This window comes from Marmota marmota, unplaced genomic scaffold, assembly GCF_001458135.2.
Source record: "Marmota marmota marmota unplaced genomic scaffold, marMar, whole genome shotgun sequence".
NCBI classification, from domain to species: Eukaryota; Metazoa; Chordata; class Mammalia; order Rodentia; family Sciuridae; genus Marmota; species Marmota marmota.
Window position 1 is genome coordinate 1878181 of NW_026000077.1, and position 22269 is coordinate 1900449.

Consider the following 22269-nt stretch of genomic DNA (forward strand, 5'->3'; position numbering starts at 1 on the left):
AGAGAGAGCTCTCTAGAATCTCTTTTAAAAGGGCACAAATCCTGTTCTTGAGGGCTTCACCCTCATGAGCTAATTGCCTCCCCAAAGCACCACTTCCTGATATCATCACACTAGGAATTAGGTTGCGACACATGAATAGGGGCGCAAACATTCATTCCATAACACTATGTTATGTCTGTTCAAGCCCCTTATGCTATTGTTCCTCAACCCAATCTAACCCCAAAATTAGAACCCCCAGAAGGTATGTCCTTAAGGGAATATACACTGCCATTTCCCGCCATACTCTGATAGAAAATCGCTGTGATGAATGGACTTTTAGTATTCCTTACTTATGAGGGGGAGGAAAAGGTAAACATTGCCTTAAAAGGTAATGAATCTTTGCTACCATGGTGTGAATGGAGCAATGGTATTTTATCTGTTGAGGCTAAACTGGGGATGAAAACTACTGTAAGCCAAAAGGAGATGTTAGAAGTTATTTACCATTTTGTTAAGATTTATAAAAAAGAAGGGAGGGTGCAGCTGGGTGTGGTGGTGCATGCCTGTAATCCCAGAGGCTCTAAGGCTAATGCAGGAGGATAACAAGTTCAAGGGCAGCCTCAGCAACTTAGCAAGACCCTGCACAACTCAGTGAGACCCTGTCTCTAAGTAAAATACAAAAAAGGGTTGGGGATGTGGCTCAATGGTTAAGCCCTGTGAGTTTAATCCCTTGTAATAAATAAATAAATAAGAAAGGAGTGAGGGTGCTAGTGTCAAAGATGTTAAATTGTGTTCCATAAGAGGTGGCATGAAGTTTTTATGTACAAGAGCCCAAAGAAGCTGGATATTTCCTAGATGGAAGAAAGCCACTCAGGAGAAGGATTACCTCAGGGGCACATTATTTATTATTTATTTTAGTTGAAGTTGGACACAATACCTTTATTTTATCTATTTATAATGGTGCTGAGGCTCAATCCCAGGGCCCTGCACGTGCGAGGCGAGTGCCCTACTGCTGAGCCACCACCCCAGCCCAGGGGGGCACATTTTTAATGTGAAAAAAATCTGTTTGAAAATCTGATTCATTTTTGTATGTTTACCTATTCTTATTTATTTGATTCTTTTTAAAATTATTTTCTCACAACTCTCAGAAGGGTAACACCCCAAGATTGTCCAGGGGTCATCTCTGTAGAAAATTGCAGTTAGCTTATACCTTGGTTTTTAAAAAACAATTTTAAACCCACTGAAAAGAAACAGAGCACCTTGAACGATGGGCTGATTCTAGGCCTGTGGCAGGAAATTAAGAGGAGCCTGGTACATCTTGCTGTGCTGGAGAGAAGGAAAACTATCAAGGATGAATAAGTCAGGTCAGAAAGACACAGGAGCCAACATGGGCAAGACGTTGGGAAAAGAATGAAAAACAAGCAAAAAAAAAATGGTGGAGAAAATATGACAAAAATCTTGATAAATTGTTCAATCTGAGTGACAGGTGGGTGGGGTTCATATTACTGTTTTCTCTCATATTCGTTTGAAATTTTTCATTGTAGAATAAATATTTACATAATTTAGTAATGCAAGGCAACACAAATTCATACATTCTCTATAAAACTAGACAACACAGATAACTAAAGACGCAAAGCGATAATAATTCTACCCTACAGAGATAATCACTCAACTACTGTCAACAACCTGTAATACTTCCCTGACATTCTTTCCTGCTTAGCTTTTGTTTAAAAAATCTCTCTTCTCCTTCCATTTTTTCCTACCTTCCATGGCCTAAAAGCACCACTTTGATTATATTGCTATAGTGTTCTATAATCCTCTAGGGCTTTCCATAATTACCAAATAGCATCTGGGATCCTTCCAACATTCTTTTCATAATTCCTTCTACTACCTTCTGTCTCCATGGACTCCTCTGTTCCGGCCACACTGGATAGCCTAAGATTCAATCCAGATTGATTTCTGCAGAAATGTCATAATTTTTTAATCTGAATGAACACTCAAGACCTGAAAATAATATGCCTGGGGATTTCAAAGTTTAGAATTCTAGATAGAACTAGCAACTTGTCCCAGCACAGAGCCTAATTTTTGTGAAAAGGCCAAACTGTTATATAAGCATTTTGCAGAGGTCGGTGAAAAGAAATCCAAGAGAATGCATTTCTGCCTGCAAGGGATGACTTGGAAACTAGAATGGGGTAGGAGGATCTTCCTCCACAGGTCACAGTGCTCCTGCAAATATCTGTTTCTGCTCTGCTGCTCATGGAAGCAGCAGTAGTATGTCCCTTGTTCAGCTCAGCACAGGGAGCATGAGGCTCTCTGTAGGTATGGATATCACAGTCCTCCAGTGTCGGAAATTTGGGCCCCTTAAGTGACATGTCCCCTGCTCACTGTGCAGGATTCACTACTTTTGCAACTGTGAAAGGTTGTAATTTTGTTTGTAGAAAGTGTAACTCCAATGTTGTTTCTAAACTTCAGCCACTCTATGCCAGTTATCTTGATGATTAGATACTTCTACAACTGGAAAGAATCTTACTTGTGAGAGGTGAGTATTTTCTTTTGATATTCTTACCATACCTCTAAAAATGAGCCAATCTGACACTGATACATTCAAAACTGAATTCCTAGTAATTTCTCAGGTCTCATGGCCTATGTATATTGGGTGTTGCTATATTAGTATTCTATAAGATTTTGTTTAGATTCACTCTATTTGTTTATTTATTGGCCAGGGACTAAACCCAAGGGTGCTTTACTACTGAGCTACAACCATGGCCCTTTTTATTTTTTATTTTGAGGCAGAGTCTTGCTGAGTTGCTGAGGCTGGCTTTGAACTTGTAATCCTCCTTCTCAGCCTTCCCGGCTGTTGGGATTACAGGCATGTGCCACTGCACCTGGCTAGATTCACTTTAAAACAATTTCCTTTCAGTACAGATTATCCCCCTTAGATCAAAATAAATGTGGGCTATAAACTCCTTTTCAAGCCACCCCAAATCTACAAATTTGCAGAACCCCAAGTCTCTCCAGAAGCCTACGTTGATGCGATTTCTGCTAATAGGTCTTGCCCTAGCAATTCTAACTCCTCCATCTCTAGCTTCAGCTAGGTGGCATGCTGCTTTGGTGTGATAGTGTTTTCCCATCCATGTTGATTTACCCTTCATCTCCTCTAAAGTTGATAAGCATTAAGTAAACTTTAATTTCTTATCACTATAGACTACCTTCCAGAACCAGAAAATTCCCTATACTGAGCATCTCATGCCCCAAGTAGTCTGACTTTTAAAGGTTAATCTGAGTTGAAAATATTGAACTGGTGCTTAGATGATATTCAGGGCTGTTGGAGTAGATTTGGGAGTTTTGTTTATTGAGCTTTACTAGGGGTAAGGCTCTGTGCTAGGCCATGTGGGACATGCGGACCTGGAGGTCTCAAGTGCTTTCTGTTCGCTCTCCACCTGCTCTCCCCAAGCTCCTTCTTACTTTTACTCTACTTCCTCTTTTTTTTAAACATATATCTTTTAAAATTTTCATGTCTTTTCTCCCCATATAATACATATACTTGATGATAAAAATGATAATAGTTCACAGTGCAAAGGGCATTCTGTGAAAAGCGTTTCTCTTTTCCAGTCCCCCAGTCACATTGCCAAGTGACAACCAAGGCCATCAGTCCTTGTATACCCTCCAGAGGTGCACATGTGCACGCACACACATGGATATGTGCACAGCCACTATTTCTACTGCTTACTCCAAATAAGAGCAAACAGTTCTGTACCTTTAAAATGTACCCGAGGGATCATTCCACAGCAGCATATGAAACTACCTCATTCTGCACAACAGATTCTTGTATTTATGCATCATAATTCATCTCAACAGCCTCCATCTGGGCACTTTCTACCACATACAATGCTACAATGTACATGCCAGTAGATAAGTCTTTGAAAATTTATAGTAATGAAACTGCATTGAAAATTTTAAAATTTTGATGCTGGCATATTACCTATTAAAGAAGTATAGTAATTTATAATCTTGTCTCAGCAACATATGACCACTTTTAAAAAACATTTTTTTTTTAATCTTTATTTGATTTATTTTTATGTGGTGCTGAGGATCGAACCCTGTGCCTCACACACGTGAGGCAAGCACTCTGCCACTGAGCTACAAGTCAGGCCCATGAGCAATTTTTTGATCCTTGCCAATCTATTAGATGAAAAATGAAATTTTATTGTTGTTTAAACATTTTTCATTTGTAGAAAATCAGGTTTTATGGTATAATGTAACAGACCATCTTTCCACCAGATTGTTTTAGCTTTGCTTGCTTATTGATTTATAAGAGCTCTTTGTATAAGAAGGAAATTTGGCTTTGTCAACAATTATTGTAAAGGGCTGGGGATGTGGCTCAGCCAGTATCGTACTTGCCTGGCATACGTGCGGCCCGGGTTCGATTCTCAGCACCACATACAAACAAAGATGTTGTGTCCTCCGAAAACTAAAAAATAAATATTAAAAAAATTCTCTCTCTCTCCCCTCTCTATCTTTAAAAAAAAAACAATTATTGTAAATATTTGTTCCAAGAGTAATGTTCATTTTAAAGTTTTGTTTAAGATCCCTCTAATATTATAAAACAATTTACTATACATTATCCTTTGGATTTTTTTTTTCTTTGCTGAAAATTGAACCCAGGGTCCTACACAGCTAAATTAGTATTCTACCACTGAGTTACATCTTTAGCCCTTTTTATATTTTTATTTTGAAACAGTGTTTCTCTAAGTTGCCTAGGCTGGCATTGATCTTGCAATCCTTCTTCCCCAGCCTCACAAGAAGGAAAACCTTGGATTACAGGTTTTAAAATATGTAAATATTTGATCAGCTGACATTGATTTTTAAATAAGAAATATGGTAAAGATAAAAGAGCAATATTTTTTTTCAGATGGCTAGCCAGATATTATGTAGACATGTAATCCATCATTTCCTATTGATAAAAACTATGCATTAAAAAACCTTGTATTTGTGTGTAATGTGTTTGTGTATTACATGTTAAAGTGCATCATCTCAAGCACACAACCAGATTAACTTCCATATATGTTTATACCTTTGTGAAGCACTGCCCAGATCAAGATATAAAACACTGCCAGAACCTCAGGTCACTTGTGTCCCTTTTAGTCAATACCTCCTCCAAAGTAATCATTATTCTAACCCCAATCACCACACAAGTTCTCACCCTTCTTGAAATTCATGTCAATGGAATCACACAGTGAGCATTTTGTGTCTACCTTCTTTTGCTTGAAATTATGGCTTTGACATTTGTCCATTTTGTTTTGTGCAGATTAGTTTTATTTTTCTAACATTGCTGTGTAGAATAGTATTCTATTGTAAGAATGCTTCAAGATTTATGTAACCATTCTAATCTTAATGGACATTTGAGTTGTTTCCAGTTTCAGGCTATTATGAATAATTCTTGTATAGCTCTTTTGGAGGACATAAGTGCACAGAATTAAGGGGTCATAGAATATACAGACACTAACTCAACACGAAATTGCCAGTTTACCAAAGTGGTTGAATCAATTTACATCCCTATTAGGAGTACATGGGAGTTCCCACATGTCTACATTTTTTCGGCTACCACTTAATTGGGTCAGTTAATTTTGATCATTTAAATTTTAACCATTTTGATGTAGTTTTCATGGAGACCCCCCCCCCCCAGTTCTTAACTGGAGTATTTTGATGTTTTCTTTTGCTGTGAAAATGTCTTAGAATGACTACCAGGGCAGAGAAAGAAAGCTAGATGTGGAGCAAAAGTATCTGAGTTGAAGTTTTGACTGACATTAATGCTAAGAAACCCGTGAATGGCTGTGGTAATCTTCCTGACCCACCCACTACAATTAGGAAAATGCTGACAGCCATCTCATAGGATTATTGTAGATTGAATCATTTTAAAATTGTCACGGTTTAAGTTATTTAGTCTAGTTACTGTATCTGAAGAAATTTTGAAGGGAAAGCACTTGGGCAAACCAGGACTTATTGAGATCCTACTATGAACAGGCAGTCTTCTAGAGATTAGGGACAACTCAGTAAACAAAACCTAGATCCCTGCCCTCCCAGAACTTACAATCTAGGGTAGAGACAGACAAAAAGTAATAGATATAATAAGTAAATTGTAAGGCACATGAGAAAGTGAGGTATTCTGTGGCCAAAGATAAGGCAGAGCGGGGTAAGGAGTTGGGGAGAAACTGCATTTGGGAATGGGAAGGTCAGTGGAGTCCCTCGAGAAGGGACATTTGAGCAGAGGCTTGGGGGTGAGGGAATGAGTCATGCACACATCTGGGCAGAAGCATGCCTGGCATGCTGGAAGAATTGAAGAAAGGTCAGTGTAGCTGGAATGGGGTCAAATAGGAGCATGATGAGCAGTAAAAAAAGAAAGAGAGAAAGAAAGAAGAAAAGAAAAGAAAGAAAGTGAGAACAGAGAGAGGTAAATGGGTGGCAGTGGAGGGGATAAGAATGGTTTGCATTTTCGCCCTTTTGGGTTATTGTAGGAACAACAGCTTTTACTCGGTGAAATGTGGTGGGATATAATGTGTGGGATATAATGTGGTGTTAGATAAAGAAAAACATGATTTTTGGTTTTTTTCCTTTTGGCAAAGGATCACTGACTGACTGCTGTGTCTTAACTTAGCCTACTATAATAAAATACCACAGACTGGGTAGCTTATAGAACAAAAAATGATTTTCTCATTGGCTGGAAGTCCAAGATCAGGGTTGAGTTGGTTTTTTTCTTCCTGTTTTCCTCCTGTCATAAAGACAGAATTTCATTCTCTTTTAAGGCTGAGTAGTTTTCCATTGTGTATATGTGCCACATTTTCTCCATTCATTCATCTCTGATGGACAGTCATGTTGCTCCCATTATTTTGGTGGTTGAGAACATGTGAGTGTGATGTTTCCTCCACACACAGGCTTCAGGATCCTCTGCATATATACACTCAGAAGTGGGATTGCTGGATCACTCGGTAATTCTATTTTTAGTTTTTTTGAGGGTCCTTCATATAGCTATTCATGATGGCTGGACTAATTTACATGCCTATCAAGGGATGTACAAGAGTTCCCTTTTCCCTACATCCCTGTCAACACTTGATAAATTTCATCTTTTTGATGATAGTCATTTTGACAGGTGTGAAGTGATATTCCATTGTGGTTTTAATTTGCATTTCCCTGATAATTAGTGATGTTGAGCTTTTTTTTTTTTTTCATCAAACTATTGGCAACGTGTATGTTTTCCTTTGGATCATTCCTCATTTTTGAATGAAGGCAAAAATACACTTTGCTTTGATATCTTTGTAAGTAAAAGAAAGGCCACAGTACCGTGTCTTTGAATAAGCTGTGTTTAAGTTCATGTGTGGTACTTCCAATCAATTTTACTGTGAAATTTGGTACTGTGTGTTTGGATGTACTCTACCTAAGCTTAGCCAAGAAAGTGAGAATTTTCCTTTTGTAGAAACAAAGGAGTCTCCTTTTGTGTTTTGTACTGGGATCTGACTTTCTTAAGAGCTTATTTGCTTCCAAACTGACAAAGACTCAAGGCTCTGATGTTTTCTAATTGGTCAAAGAACCTAAAAGATTTTGTGTGGTGGCAGAGTTCTTTTAAAATAAGGTTTGTGGGTTCCTTTATCACTTAAGAAAGCACATTCTACTTTTAACAGCACATTCTCTAGATGAAAAGAACAAAAAATGATTCACAAACTTTAAGGTCATCCTGTGCTTTGAGTGTTTGTTACTTTCTTAAGAGATTAAACAAGGGCTGGGGAGGTAGCTGAGTGGTAGAGCACTTGTCTTGCAGGGAGGAGACTCCCCAGCTCTGAAAACAGAAACAAAAAAGAGATTAAACAACCCTGAAATTAACATTACATTTCTTTGAATGCTTTCCTCAATAAACAAATAAAGGAAAGAACCTGTATAAATTTAAACTTAATTAAGAACTTTCACTTGTTATTTTCTAATCTTCTTCTCCTTATCTTACTGGGAAGGGACATTTCAGCAAAGCAATTATATTCCACAAAGCTTTTTTATTAAATGCAATTGTAACTTATATTTCTTTAACTGTGATCAGTGTAGAAAATTAAAGCTGTAATTTCTGATTTCCTCAGAGCATTCAACAAATTTTCCTCTCTGTCTTTTCTACCTTGGTCCAAGCCACTGTCATCTCTCGATGTGTTCCAGTTCTAGGTTTCTATAAATATAGAAGATATTTATCTACAGAGGAAAAAACCAATTCAAAGTCAGACTCAATTTATCCTTCTTTCCTCTCCCACCACAGATCACTTCTGCCACTAGATGTATGTGGGTTCCCCTTCCCACATCAACCCATCAAATCTGCAGTGGGCATCTCCAAATTTAATCCAATTCAGATGCAATAACAAGTCCCAGGTGATCTTACCGGTTCTTCTGACCTACCAGCTACCAATCAAGGGTCCCATGACCCCTGTCAGTTTCTTACAGAAATTGGAGAAACAAGCATGTTTATTGGTTTATTATAAAGGATTTTACAAAAAAGATTCTGATGAAGAGGTGCAAAGGAGAAGATATGGGGCATGGAGCTTCCAGTCCTCTCTGGGTGTACCACCCTCTAAGAACTTCCAAGGTCTCCGAATCCTTGTGGTAACAGCCCACCCGGAACAGAGGGATCTTCTAAGATAAAGGACAAGGCAACAAGGCACAGTCAGTGTCTATGTTTGCGTGGGTAATTCTGTTGCAACTCTGTAGCATAGAATACCTAATCAAAACGTTTGTTACCATATATGGGAGACAAAGGCCCTAACATCTAAAGGAAACCAACCAAGGTTACATCAGGCAATGTCCCAGCTGAGCTCAGGGCTCAGCCTTTGGATGCAAATCTGCTGAGCCAGTGTTGGCACTGATACATACTTTCTGCTGGAAGCCTTGGTCTCCTGTCTCTCTGGGCGAGAATCCCGCAATGCCGTGTTCTTTGGGGTTTTATGGAGACCTGTTGTCACAGAGTGACACATAGACACCAGTGTAAAAAGGTGACGGGACACAAATAGTGTGGTCCAGTGCGATAGGCGGAGTGGCAAACCCAGCAAGGCCTGTCTGTGCAGATTCTCCCTGGCCTCTGTGTAGCATTCCATTCTCCTGGGTATGGGGCAGGACCCCTTCAGAAAGGGGGGTATTATCTATGTTTAGAGAGTTTCTTTATGGCCAGTTCCAAACACAAAGGCAGGGCAAGACCAGAGTTCATATGATCTGTTTTGGGGAAGAGAGATTTTAGTATATATGGCTGTCTCAGGGAGGGAGTCAGAACTAGAGACCATGGATGACCACAGAGTATGCACATCAGAACACCCCACTTTCCACCTGGCTTTCCTGGTTCTCCCCCGACTCCACACCCCCTACCATCCTTCTCAACAGAGCAATCAGAGTCACAACCATCAGGTCTCAAACACCTCCCAGACCTTCTCGAAACTTCTCACTGTGTTTGATTGAAATCCAAATTCCTCACGTGGCTGACAAGGCCTTCTGTGATGCGGCCTCTCATTTCCTCCAACTCTCCTCCATGACCACCTCCAGCCACCTTAGCACTCTCTTCCTCTCATCAGACACACAGTGCCTGAGGGCTTGGTGAGGTCCTGGGTAAGGCTGGACTGGGGTCTTCCTGTGGCTCCCTTGTCTTTGTCACTTGGGTCTCAGCTCAGTTACCACTTTCTCCGTGGCACCTTCTCTGAGCCCTCCAGCGGAACCTGTGCCTCTTCTAACCACCCCACCACGTCATTCATTTCATCTCCTTTTTTATTATAGTAATATTTATTACTGCCTGACGCTATCTTGATCCTGCACTCATCTCAAGCTTGTTGTCTTCTTCCCCATAAAAGGAGGAACCTTGTAAGTCGGTTCATGGCCATAAACCAGCACCTAGCATGGCTGCTCATGACACACACTGTATTTGTTGAATGAAGGGGGGCGGCAGTGTGTGCTGGCTATGCTACAGACAGCTCAGCCACCCCAGCGAGAGTCACAGGATGAATCAGAAAGGGAAGCTGCCCTCAGGGGTCTTGAGATCTCTTGGGAAAGATAAAAAGATAGAAACAAATTATTGGCACAGGAGCTGGATGCAGTGACATCCCTCACTGTAGGAACTCAAGCAGCTCTGGTTAGGAGGTGGAGTTAAACTGAACACTGAAAGATGGGCCCTTGGAATTTTCTATTTCATTCAGTGTTCTCTCTGTTCTGCTCTGGGAAACAAACTTGACATCTGACTGCTTAACTAACTTCCCTTTCCAATGTGTGTTGATTTTTAATACTCCCTGTTTGTGGATTTAGGCTGGATTCATTTGATCAATTTGATCAATTAAATGTATCTATGGGCAAAAAAATGCATGATTATATATAAAAGGGTAATACCAGTTTTAGACAATAAATTAGTTTATTTAACTGAAATATAAAATTTCACTGTAGTTCTCTGCCTGAGAATTAATTTGTGGTCAAGGCAGTGGCAGACACACTGTGGGTAGATATTTATTGAACAACTAATCTCCCTTTCTTCTCTCAAACAGAGCCCTTATTTTGTGTGGGGGCAACTCATGAACTGTGGCAATCTGATATTCCTTTGTCAGTGTCTGGTCTAAGGTGGGCATCTGACCATTTTTCTAGCCAAAAAGGGGGATTCTACTGGGGAGCAATCTAGGAAAGAGTTTTCTCCCTCATAAAAATGTGAGGAGAATTTCCTTCCTTTCCCTTCTTCATACAACAACCTCTGAGGATGTGATGTCTAGAGTTGTGGCAGCCACACTGTAATTAAGAGGTGACAATCTTGGTGATAAAAGCCAATAATAGGCATAACATGGCAGAGAGCAAACACAGAAAGAACTTGGCTCCTTGATGACATAATTGTGCTGCTCGACTAAATTTGAAACTACCTACCTTTGAACTTTATGTTAAAGATCTAATAAATGACCACATGTTTTAGGCTATTATTTATCAGATATTTTGTTCCTTATGGCCAAAGGCATTTTAAGAGATACAATCTAGACAGGGAAAGATGTTTACCCAATTTCAGCAAAAATAGATGATGTGAAGATTATCAAGATTTCATCTAGGAATCCATTAGCGTAGGTCACTGTTAAAAAAATAACTTTATCTCAGATCTGGAATATCTGAACAATCCACATGACATCTGTGTTAAATATTTCCTCCTTTTCACTCCAGATGCAGTTTCTTCTTCATGACGCTTGGCTAATTCAGACTGCATCAAAGGCCTTCCTTGCTCTCTGGCTTCTGGTTGGATTTGGCCATTGGGAGGCATCAGCAGGATGGAGGAGGGTGGGGAGTACCACATAAATCTCTGGCTTCTTTCTTGTGTGATTACTTAGGCTGACTGCGTCAGGTGACTGAAGGTCACAGGCTCTAGTCAGGCAGCCCTCAGCACCTGAGTCTTGCTTCCACAGTTCTAGGAGCTGGTAGCCCCAGGGTTCCACACTTGCCTTGTGGTTTCCCACACCCTGCATGCTTCTTTGTAAAGTGCCAATTTTTTTTTTTTTTCATGCCAGGAGCCTGACTGATACAATGGTGTGAAAGAAATCGCTGCAGCTGTGGAAGCTTGGTCCAGTCTGAGATGTGGTGAGATCGTGTGGAGTTATTCACAGTTTAAATAAAGGATTTCTGCTATCATTAAAGGAAGACAGACAACATAAATGTCATGTCTCAAAAGTGAAACAAAGTGTCATAGCTCAGAGAAAACACTTGGCCCAGGAAGAGCAAGAAATCAGAGGCGGCTACCTGGAAAAGATGGCTTCTAGGGTGAGGATGGACAGGATTTTAAAAAGAGATGGTTAAGAGTATGCCAAAGACAGGAAAAAGTGTGAGTCAATTCGGAAGGAGAGAAGGCTCAAGAGGAGTTTCTGAAAAGTTAGTGCTGGAAGGGATCTCAGGTCTCTATTTAGTGCTACTTTTCCCTCCTCCTCCTTCACAGATGGGTAAACTTGAAGCAGAGATTTGGCTAAGGTCAAACAGTAGGTAAATAGCTTGCGAGGGCTCAACTCAGGTTGCGGACTTCGAGGCTAGCTCCCAAACCACTTTCCACCTCCACTCCCACCCTAGGTGATCTGCTGACTTGTCAGGGTCTTCCAGAAAACTGCAACCTCCTGATGAGAAGGGCCTCTTAATTTCTTCATCTTTGAACCCCCAAAGCTAGCACAATTTCCACCTGACACAAAAATCGTCGTCATCCTCAGCTACTAAATATTAAGAAGCATCAATCCTCTGCCAGGCACTATGCAGATGCTGTTTCTGATGTACTCTTCACAGTATCTGGGGAATATAGGTATAAGCGTCTTTGCTTTTAGCTCAGGATGGATGCTTGATTCAGAGAGGCTATCTCATTTGCCTGATGGCGCACAGCAGGGCTCTCTTTGACCTTCTATCAACGGGACTCCTGAAGTGTGCTTCCACGGGCTTTCAGTAACATTTTTTGAGGAAATGAACGAATAAAGCAACACCGAGTCAATGTAAGTTGTAACAACAGGCCACTCCAAAGGCGCCGCCACCTCAGGCCGCTCAGGACTCGGCTCGGTCGGGTAATCTAGGCACGCCGCCGGCTACTCGCTGGCGCCCCACTCGGGCTCCGCTCCCATCTCCGCCGGGTTGACCAGCCACGCCCCCACCTCGAGGAGTTCGGTTACTCGGTGCCCGAGTTTTCCTTGGCTCCCCCCCATGGGGCGGAGGGCCTCTCGCAGCTCCGCGACTCGCGGTCCGACTCCACTCCCCAGCCCCTCCCCACTCGCCCTCACTCACTCTCCAAACTTCTTTTTTCCACCCTCTCTAAACTTCAGTCATTCTATTGCCCGCCTCCTCCACTCCCACCAACCAATCATCGGCCCTCATTCCCGTAGAGGATCCGCCCCCTTCCCGCCGGGGGCCAATCCCCGGCGCGAGGGTAGAGTGCCGGGCTCGTTCNTGCGCGGTGTCCTGGGCCGGGCCCCCGGGCGACTTCGGCGCCGAGATCCGGGGAGGCGCTGAGCGCGGCGAGTTCCCCTACCTGGGGCGGCTCCGCGAGGAGCCCGGCGGGGGCACCTGCTGCGTCGTCTCGGGCAAGGCGCCCAGCCCCGGGGATGTGCTGCTGGAGGTGAACGGGACGCCTGTCAGCGGGCTCACCAACCGGGACACCCTGGCTGTCATCCGCCACTTCCGCGAGCCCATCCGTCTCAAGACGGTGAAGCCAGGTACCGGGCCCTGCCTGTCCGTCGCGGGGTAGGGGGTGGTCCTGGAGAAGCGGCAACCTCCACCACTTCTCATCCCGGGTGCTCTGAGACCTCTGGGGTGTGCCTGACCCCTGGCGAGGGGGAGGGGTGTCGCTGGTGATTCCCATTTTGCCCGTAGGAAAACTGAGCTCTGGTTTGCCTGGGCTGCTCTGCGAGCTGTCACCAAATTGCAACGGGCAGCTGGGTTTCCTGAATTCATAATCTGTTTCCCAACGCAGACAAGAGTTTTTGACTAAAGAATGCCAGTCCTTTGCGGTTGTCTTTGTGAAAAAGAGCCTTAAGATTGACCCCCCCCCCGCGTGTGTGTGTGTGTGTGTGAAATCTTGTACATCTTCCAACAGGGAAAAAGGTCTTTACTATTGGAGACAGTTGGTGCCAAGGTTACCACTTAGAATACCTGGGAGGGCTTAGCTGTTTTCAGTGTTTCTTGCACACCAGCAGATGTCTCGGAGCTGACAGCCAAACTCTGTCAGTCCAAGTGGTTCAGGTGTCTGGGTACCGACGAGGGTATGCAATATGTTCTATATGGCAGTGGTGTGCTCTTGCGGGGAGCTGGTGAATAGAGTCAGGGTTTTGAAGGAAAATCTAAGTGCCTAGCCATGTAAATACTGTTGTAAAGCTTTTGATTTTACAGAATTTGTTGAAGCGGTAGGTAAAAAGATCCCCTGTTGCTGTGGTGTCTTTATGCTAGTAAAATCTGCAGCAAAGCACGTTACCATTATAGCCTACTTGCCAGTTTCAAACCATTGATCAGACTGCGTACAGTGAGATCTGGTAGTATGTAGTAGTCTCATGAATTTATTGTTGAGAATGTTGTTGTTTCAGCATTGGTAGAATGTGGTTCTGTCATTTGTGATGTCTGTAGGTGAATTATGGTTACAACGTTATTAGAAATCAAACTGATTGAATGTGCTCTATTAATATATAGTGTAAAAAATAACAATGAGCTATCTAATAGTGACATGGGCTAGATATCAGTTCATCCCTTCATTGCAAAATGCGAGAAAATTCTGCATAAGAATTTAACATGCTGTCTCCCTCACATTTATTTTTTTTCATTCTCAGCAGCTAACTTTGGAAATATCTTTAAAAGTCCTTGAGCTTTACATGAACTGATTGTTTGTGATGCAGTATACATATGTGTATTGTGGGTATGTATACACACACACTCACATAGACCTACAATCTTAAGATTTTTCTTTATATAGCCTATTCTGTCATATTCATTTTAAGTTAATGGGATTATGTGAAGTTTTGTTAATATTTTTTAGAACTCTGGCTGACTTTAAACAGCCTTTAGTTTTCAAGTTGTACGATTCTTTCTTAGCCCTAACTTCTAAAGCCATATGTGAAGGGTACAGAAGAGACTTATGGGGTTGTAATTCAGCCAGTAGGCACGTCTGTAATATACAAAGTACTATATAGGCAGCATTTACTAGCTAGGTGCCATTTAGTTCAGATCCCATGAGTCAGTGAATCAAGAGAACATCTGCATCATTGCTTTGTTTTGATTAGTTGGGACATGGCTAAGAGTATAATTCTCATGTAAAAAACAGTCTTAAAGTTGATGAGGAAGGAAGCTGGTGTATTCCAAATGATGTTGATTCTTTTAGAAGACTAAAGAGATAGCTCTTTAATTAGCATTAGTCTTGTTTGTATGTTATTCATTTTTCAACCTTTACATGAAATTTAAGAAAATATTTCAAGGTTTAGAGTGTGTGCAGTGGTGTTAATTGTGTTGAGTAAACATACTGGGTGCCCCAAACTGAAGTTACCATTTTTATAGAAATAAAATTTTGCCCCCTTGACAACCAAAGGCACTTTCCTATTTTAAATATTTAGCCAAAATGAAGGGAATAGCATATTAAATGGCTGCAGCATGTTTTATGATCATTAATAAGTCTGAATACTATACTTATTTTTTTTTTTATGATAGGCTCTGCATCATTAATTTCAAGTGGATTCCACTGTGTCTGTCACAGTGGAATCACTATGTCATCTGAAATTAATATTCTTGTTTCTAAGCAAGTTGTCATTTAAAAATTTTGATTTTTCATGTTAGGTATTATATTAACTGGCTTTGCTTAAAAATAAAATTTATTATGAAACAGATTTTTTGCAGGTTAAACACAAGACTTTAAATAAGAACTTGAGGAGGTTATTTGTAGAACTTTGGTTTTCCTTAAAAACAGCGTAAATATTATCTCGGGAGGTGGCAGAGATTCTATACTGATGTTATTCATTTAGAAAAGGGTAAACATACAGAGTATAGAGATTTAAAAAGAAATTTCCTCTGCTCACTTTTTCCCTTTAAACTTTGTAAAATGGATTTTTCAATTTCATAAGGTATTGTAGAGTGCACTTCCCACTCTGTCTCTTATCTCAACTGGTAACTCTTTGTTAAACTGTATTCACAACATGTCATTTAGAAGCTAGCATATTGTAAGAATGAAATGTAACCATTTCTGTAAGATGTAATATTCATGGGGAATGATCTCATATTGGCTTCTGACAAAGTTCATGGCAGAAGGATGAACTGGACGGTATAGGACGTGGCTACTGCAGCATTGATTCTTCCTCTCTTTATTCCTTTCATCTAGTCAGAGAGTGCAGCCAGAGCCGTACCATCAACCAAATCATTTAATGAGGGTTCTCTCTAGCAGTCAGTGCCTCATGTTTTGATTTAGAGCTTTTTTTCCTTCTTTTTAAAAATTTTGTTATAATCTTTAATGGGTAAGTGAAAAATAGCTCTTTAAAATTTGGTTCCTAATCTAAGACTTTTCTTGGGAGAATTGGGGAATTTCTTATTGTTTTAGTGTTAATACAGAACTCAGCATCAGGACTTTTCCTGCTTCTAGAAGAATCTTTAGTGCCTTCTATTCATTGGCAAAAGTTGTCACCTGTTTCTTAGTTATGACCCTGTGTGTTTATTTTTCTTCCAAGAGAAAAGTTGTCACTTGAATTTGAACTTTGTGTTTTTCCAGTAGTAAAGGAAGTTGAACTTTAGACCTTTGCTGAAATTGTTTCATGATATAGTCCTGTGGCCAGGATTAGTTAATTTGATTTTCTTTTTGAAAAAAATTTATTTGTAGAAGGACACAATAATTTTATTTATTTTTTTATGTGGTGCTGAGTATCGAACCATTGCCTTACATTTGCTAGGCAAGTGCTCTATCACTGAGCCACAACCCCAGTACAGTTAATTTGATTATACTTCAGTGTATATAATTAAACCAGTTTTTATCTTCATTAAGGAGACAAGTTAATTTTGTTCCAAAATGGTGAACATGCAGAGTTTTATCCACACAAATATTTGCTTCTTAGTGCACCTTTAAATACATATTTCTGTAGTTGTAAATTATGTAGTTTATTCCAGAGGTTGTTAAGTAGTGATACAGTCAGTACATGGAGTCATCCTCTACTGCCTCGTGCACACTTTGCATTTAATTCCCCTAACTCTAGTCTTTTTTTTTTTTTTTTTTTTAAGAGAGAGAGAGAGAAAGAGAGAGAGAGAATTTTTAAAATATTTATTTTTCAGTTTTTGGTGGGCACAACATCTGTATTTTATTTTTATGTGGTGCTGAGGATCGAACCCAGCGCCCGCGCATGCCAGGCGAGCGTGTTACCGCTTGAGCCACATCCCCAGCCCTAACTTTAGTCTTACATCTAGGGATGTACCACAGGGAAAAATGGTATAGTTTGTTTAAATAAAAATGAATTTGAAAGAGAACTTGTACAATGTTAATTAGATAAAGGTAAAAGACTTTAATCACTGATGCTGGGACATCTAGTTTCTAAGGGGATTGTGTTAAAATTAACTCCTTCCTATAAATACATTCCCCATTGGTGAAGAAACATTACTAAATATCTTAAATTAAGAAATGTTTATAATATGCACATAATGAAAACTCTCTGCCTTTCTTTTCTTAACTCTTGCATCTTTTTATTAGTTTTTTTTTTGTTGTTGTTTAGTGTGTAATTTAGGATTTTCACCAGTTGTTTTTGGTGGTTGTATCTTTTGAAGAAGAGTAAGAGGATCGACAGTTAATTGCTAGCCTCCTGTTTGCAATGTAACAAATTACATTTGCCTTTCTTTAAACAACTGAAACTAGAGAATTGGTGAGATAGCTCCTTTGTTAGTGAAAACAGGATCAAATTTTGATAAACTTTAAATGTGAAACTTTCCTGCTTTTCCAGCTCTTGGTAGCAATTTGTTGTTGTTGTTCTAAGAGTTTTAATAACTCAGGGGTTTAAAGTTCAGGACTCTGTTCATTGATACCCTTAATCATGAGTAATGGGCTTATATCATATCACCAGAACTCTGATTTGCTTAAATTTTGATTTTTATTCCATTATAACATTCTTGTATTTAAACTTTTTTTTCTGTCCATTGTATTGTAGGAATACTTACTATATTTAAACATATTAGGTATATTTAATTTTGTTCATTTTTTTAGTATTATACTCTGGTTGCTTTATTAATCCTGCCCATACTTCCAAACTTCTTATAATTTAGTCTGTAAATTTTATTTTCCTGGGTTGACTTTAAAAAGTTCTTTGATTACTTTAAGAAAAAAAATATTTATTTATTTAATGTGATGCTAAGGATCGAACCCAGTGCCTCATGCATGCGAGGCAAGCGCTCTGCCACCCAGCTACAACCCCAGCCCAAATTCTTTGATTACTTTCTATCTTAGTGGTATACACATTTAACATTTGGCCCTATCACTTTTCAGATGATTTTAAAATTTTTTTCCGTTTATTGCTAAAACTGATTTTCATGCAACACAACTCTCTGTTCCTGAGGAATATACATTATTTTTTCTCTGAGGTCCTTAATACAACCTCTTGTGAGGGCTGGGGTTGTCGCTCAGCAGTAGAGCGCTCGCCTAGCACATTCGAGGCCCTGGGTTTGATCCTCAGCACCACATAAAAATAAATAAAATAAAGATATTGTGCCCAGCTACAACTAAAAAATAAATATTAAAAAAAATACAATGAGGGACAGATTTCAGTAGTTTTAAAAAATCTGGTCACTAATTTACATAAGTTGATGGTAAAACAAATCTAAATTTGTTTCACTATCTGACTTAATGAAGCCAGTGCCTAGTCTTCTTAGGTGAATAAACTGATACAGCGTTTTTACTATGTAACCCCCAAGTGCTTTGTAAATGTCCTGGTTATTCAGGGTTTCTGGAGTGTGTTATGGGAGAATTTCATCTTTGAACTATTTTAATAGTACCTACCAATTTTAAACTATAAATTTCAAAACCAGTTTCTGATGATTTAACATAGGATAAGTATTGTGGTATTAAAGATGAGAATTGTGCCATTTGTAATTATTTTTCATTCTCATATTTTGTTTAAAGAAAATGTTTCTTGAAATATTATATTTTGGTAGAATGGATGCTCTGAATTTAAACCTGTTGCCGACCGTGGTTTTCAGTAGCTTGGAGCTTGGTGTTGTCAAGAGACTTGTTTTGGGGGGAAGAGAAGCAAATCCATTCCTTGTTCTTCTTTTCCTCTGAAGAATGAGAAGAATGAATATTATTGAGAATGATTTCCAAGAGAAGGTGCTTGCTTGACTTTATCAAGAGAGAATGAAAAGTTATACTATTGGCACATATTCATTCCCTCAGCACTGACTGATGCCACCTCCTCTGAGAGGTGCTAGCACTGACCTAATATTGGGGACATAAAATGAGTTAGGAGCAGGGAGCTTAGTTTGTTGGTAGAATGCTTGCTTAATAGGTACCAGGCCCTGTGTGTGATCCCCAGCACCACAGTAGCAACTGTGGTGAAGAGTCAGAAATGGTCTCTGTTTTTAAGAGGTCATCTGCTTTGTGGGAGCTTAAGAACTCTTTGGTATCAAATACTTATAGGAAAGGTTTTATTCTTTTTACTTTTCTCACAGTATTTAAAACTCTAGTGGGGTACTGTGGTGCACACCTTAATCCCAGTGGCTAGGGAGGCTGAGACAGAGGATCTCAAGTTTAAAGCCACCCTCAGCAAAGGCAATGTGCTAAGCAACTCAAGTGAGACCCTGTCTCTAAACAAAATACAAAGTAGGGCTGGGGATGTGGCTCAGTGGTTAAGCGCCCCTGATTTCAATCTCCAATACCCCCAAACAAACAAAAACTCTAGGTAAGTTGTATGAATTCTGCTGAAAACTAGACTCATTAATTGGCTCTGTAGTGTGCTGTTCTAAAAATTGGTTGTGGAGTTATATCTTAGCAAGGATTTGGGTTCTCAAGTCTCCAAAAGAAGGAAATCAAATATATAAAATTATTTGTTCAAAACTTCTTAAGTTGCCCATAAAGTACAGCACTGGGACCTCTGTGTCACCCTTGTTGCAGTCAGATGCTGTTTTTTTTTTTTTTCTTTTGATCAAATACCAGATGGAGTGATTTGCTTTAATAAATAGGTATATTTCATTACAAATGTGTCTTTTAATTCTAAGACATTATCTTAACTTGGGTGTGCATAATGAATTTGTGGAACTTACATGTGTAAGTGAGGTAAAAGATAGGTTTCATTCTTTTTTATATCTCGGTAGGGTCTTACTACCTGCCCTTATTATCTGACTTGGCTGGTTGGAGGGAATTGTAAAGAATTTTGAACTTATCCTGGCCTTGAAAGATGGATGGGTTTTGGTAGAGTAGAATTAGGATCTTTTTCATAGTAGCTTGTAAGAAGCAGAGGAAGAGAAAAACAGAGGGCAAGAACGTTCGGTACAGAAAGGTCTACAGTGTGGTGTCTTTCCCCTCACCCTCCGCTTTCTTCCCCCTCCCCCATCCCCGCCCCATATATATATTTTGCTGTACTGGGAATTAAACCCAGGGGTGCTGCACCACTGCACTGAGCTACATCCCTGATTTTGAGACAGGGTCTCCTTACTAAATTGCTTAGGTGGCCTCGAACTTGTTATCCTTCTGCCTCAGCCTCTGGAGTAGCTGGATCATAGGTAAGTACCACTGCACCTGGCTTCAATAGTTTTTCGTGTGTGTGTGTGTGTGTGTGTGTGTGTATAGAAAAGCTTTTATTTTGTACAAAAGCATAAAATCTACATTATAGAATAATTACAAAGTAGAGGGAAAATCATTAATTGTTTAAATGTATAGGTTGCTTCATTATGAATTCCCCTATAAGTTTTTTTTTTTTTTTTTTTAATTGGAACTTGAAATGTGTTTTCTTCTAGCAATAGTGCTGGTAAGGGGCTTAATGATCTTTTTGTCTTTAGCCTCATTTTCAACTCATAATGTAGTACTATGAGTATTTTTATTTAAGCCATTATGTAGCTAAAATATTGCCATTAGTACTATTCTTTTTGGTTAATAGGCTTATTTTAGTTGTTTTGGAACCCTGGTCAGTTTTATGGGGAAAGCCAATTTGCTAGTGTTGCAAAAAAGGACCTGAAAATATTTTTCAATCTTAACCTTAGTTTCTCTTTAGTTGTAGTCACAGCTGATCGGCTTGCAAGAGTGGCATCATTATATTTCTTTTTCTCTGCTATTCAAATAATTTATCTTGATTGAGCCACTGAGTTCTTTCACAGTGGTTCTGAGAAGTAAGTCCCTCCACCATTTCAGTCATCCTATGGCTAGGGCAGACGGGTTGAGGACGATAACTTGACTTGTGATATATCTGAATACCCAGGAAAGGACAGATTACACGTATAAATTATTAATGTACTTTGTTTTATTAACACAACTAGAGATACTGTTTTAGAGACTCAGTAAGAAATATAAAGAGCTAAACTTTGCTGCTGTAGTTGAGTTTAGTTATTATTTTTTTTTTTTAAAGGGAGAGAGAGAATTTTTAAAAAATATTTATTTCTTAGTTTTTGGTGGACACAACATCTTTATTTTATTTTTATGTGGTGCTGAGGATCGAACCCAGGGCCTCGTGCATACTAGGCGAATGCGCTACCACTTGAGCCACATCCCCAGCCCGAGTTTAGTGATTTTAAAAAACTATTAAGATCCAATTTGTTAGTAGTTATGATCTGTTCTATTTAGTGGACTATCTTTTTATTTTCTCGAGTTTGTAATGTGAACAGTAATGGACCTACTTCATACTTTCTGGAATCTTAGCTTCTTTGCTATTGTTACAGTTTTTTTTTTTCATTGAATTTTAAACACATAATTATTTTTCTTGCTTCAGGAAAGTTTGTGAGTGGCTACACTTTAGCTCTTTGTTCTGATTGGTAATTACATATGACTATGAAAAGTGGGATTTTACTGTACATGATATTTAAGAGAAGTAGTTTTATGAATGAAAATACAAGGGAGGAAAAAATAAGCATTTGTTTATTAGTAAATGCTTATTTCTGAACTTAAACAGAGTTAAGTTGAATTGTCTTTGTTTTTTTCTTCCAATTAAATAACTTTTAAAAATCCACTTTAATGGAATAGTTTTGGAATGATATTATTCTTTGGTATGGTTATCTAGTTTGCAATAAGTATCTTGTATTGTACACCTCAACAGGAAAGTTAAAAAAAAATCCTAATTCACATGCCTGTTGTGAGAATTCTACAGCAAGACAACATTTACTAAAGTTAGTTTAGGTCAAGAAGAAATTTATTGACTTAAACATATGAAAATCCAGGCATAGATCAGAAACAGCTAAGTTCCTGTTCTCAAGTGATGGTCACCAGCACTATTATTTGGCTCTGTAGTCTCTGGAGTTGGCTTCTTTCTTGGCTAGACTTTTAGTGTAGCAGGAAAAGTAGCTTTGAATTCTCAAATGGAACTGTTAAAGCATCTCATCCTTTTTCTAATGTCCAAAACAGATTTCACATAGGATTTTGATAGACCTTATGTTACCTCTGGTACCAATTACTATGGAGAGAATGCACTGGGATACCATGATTGGCCAGGCCTGAGTGACATGTCCATTCTTGCGGCTGGGTGTAGATAGCCCAGGGTGATTAATAACTGTAGCAGAACTCCAGGAAACAAGTGAGGGGCAGTTCCTCAAAGGATGGGATGCTAACATGACAACACTCCAGAAATGGCTGCTCTTAAAACATTTAATTTCTCCTACTTT

At 39.4% G+C, this 22269-nt stretch overlaps 1 protein-coding gene across 1 annotated transcript in view; it reads left to right on the plus strand.

Annotated features, from left to right (window-relative positions):
- Magi3 (membrane associated guanylate kinase, WW and PDZ domain containing 3) overlaps positions 1–22269 on the plus strand; it is a 299449-nt gene that overhangs the window by 43217 nt on the left and 233963 nt on the right. Inside the window, exon 2 of the mRNA XM_048814597.1 lies at positions 12792–13181. Coding sequence (XP_048670554.1) covers positions 12792–13181 — 390 coding nt within the window. The remainder of the gene's footprint in view (positions 1–12791; positions 13182–22269) is intronic.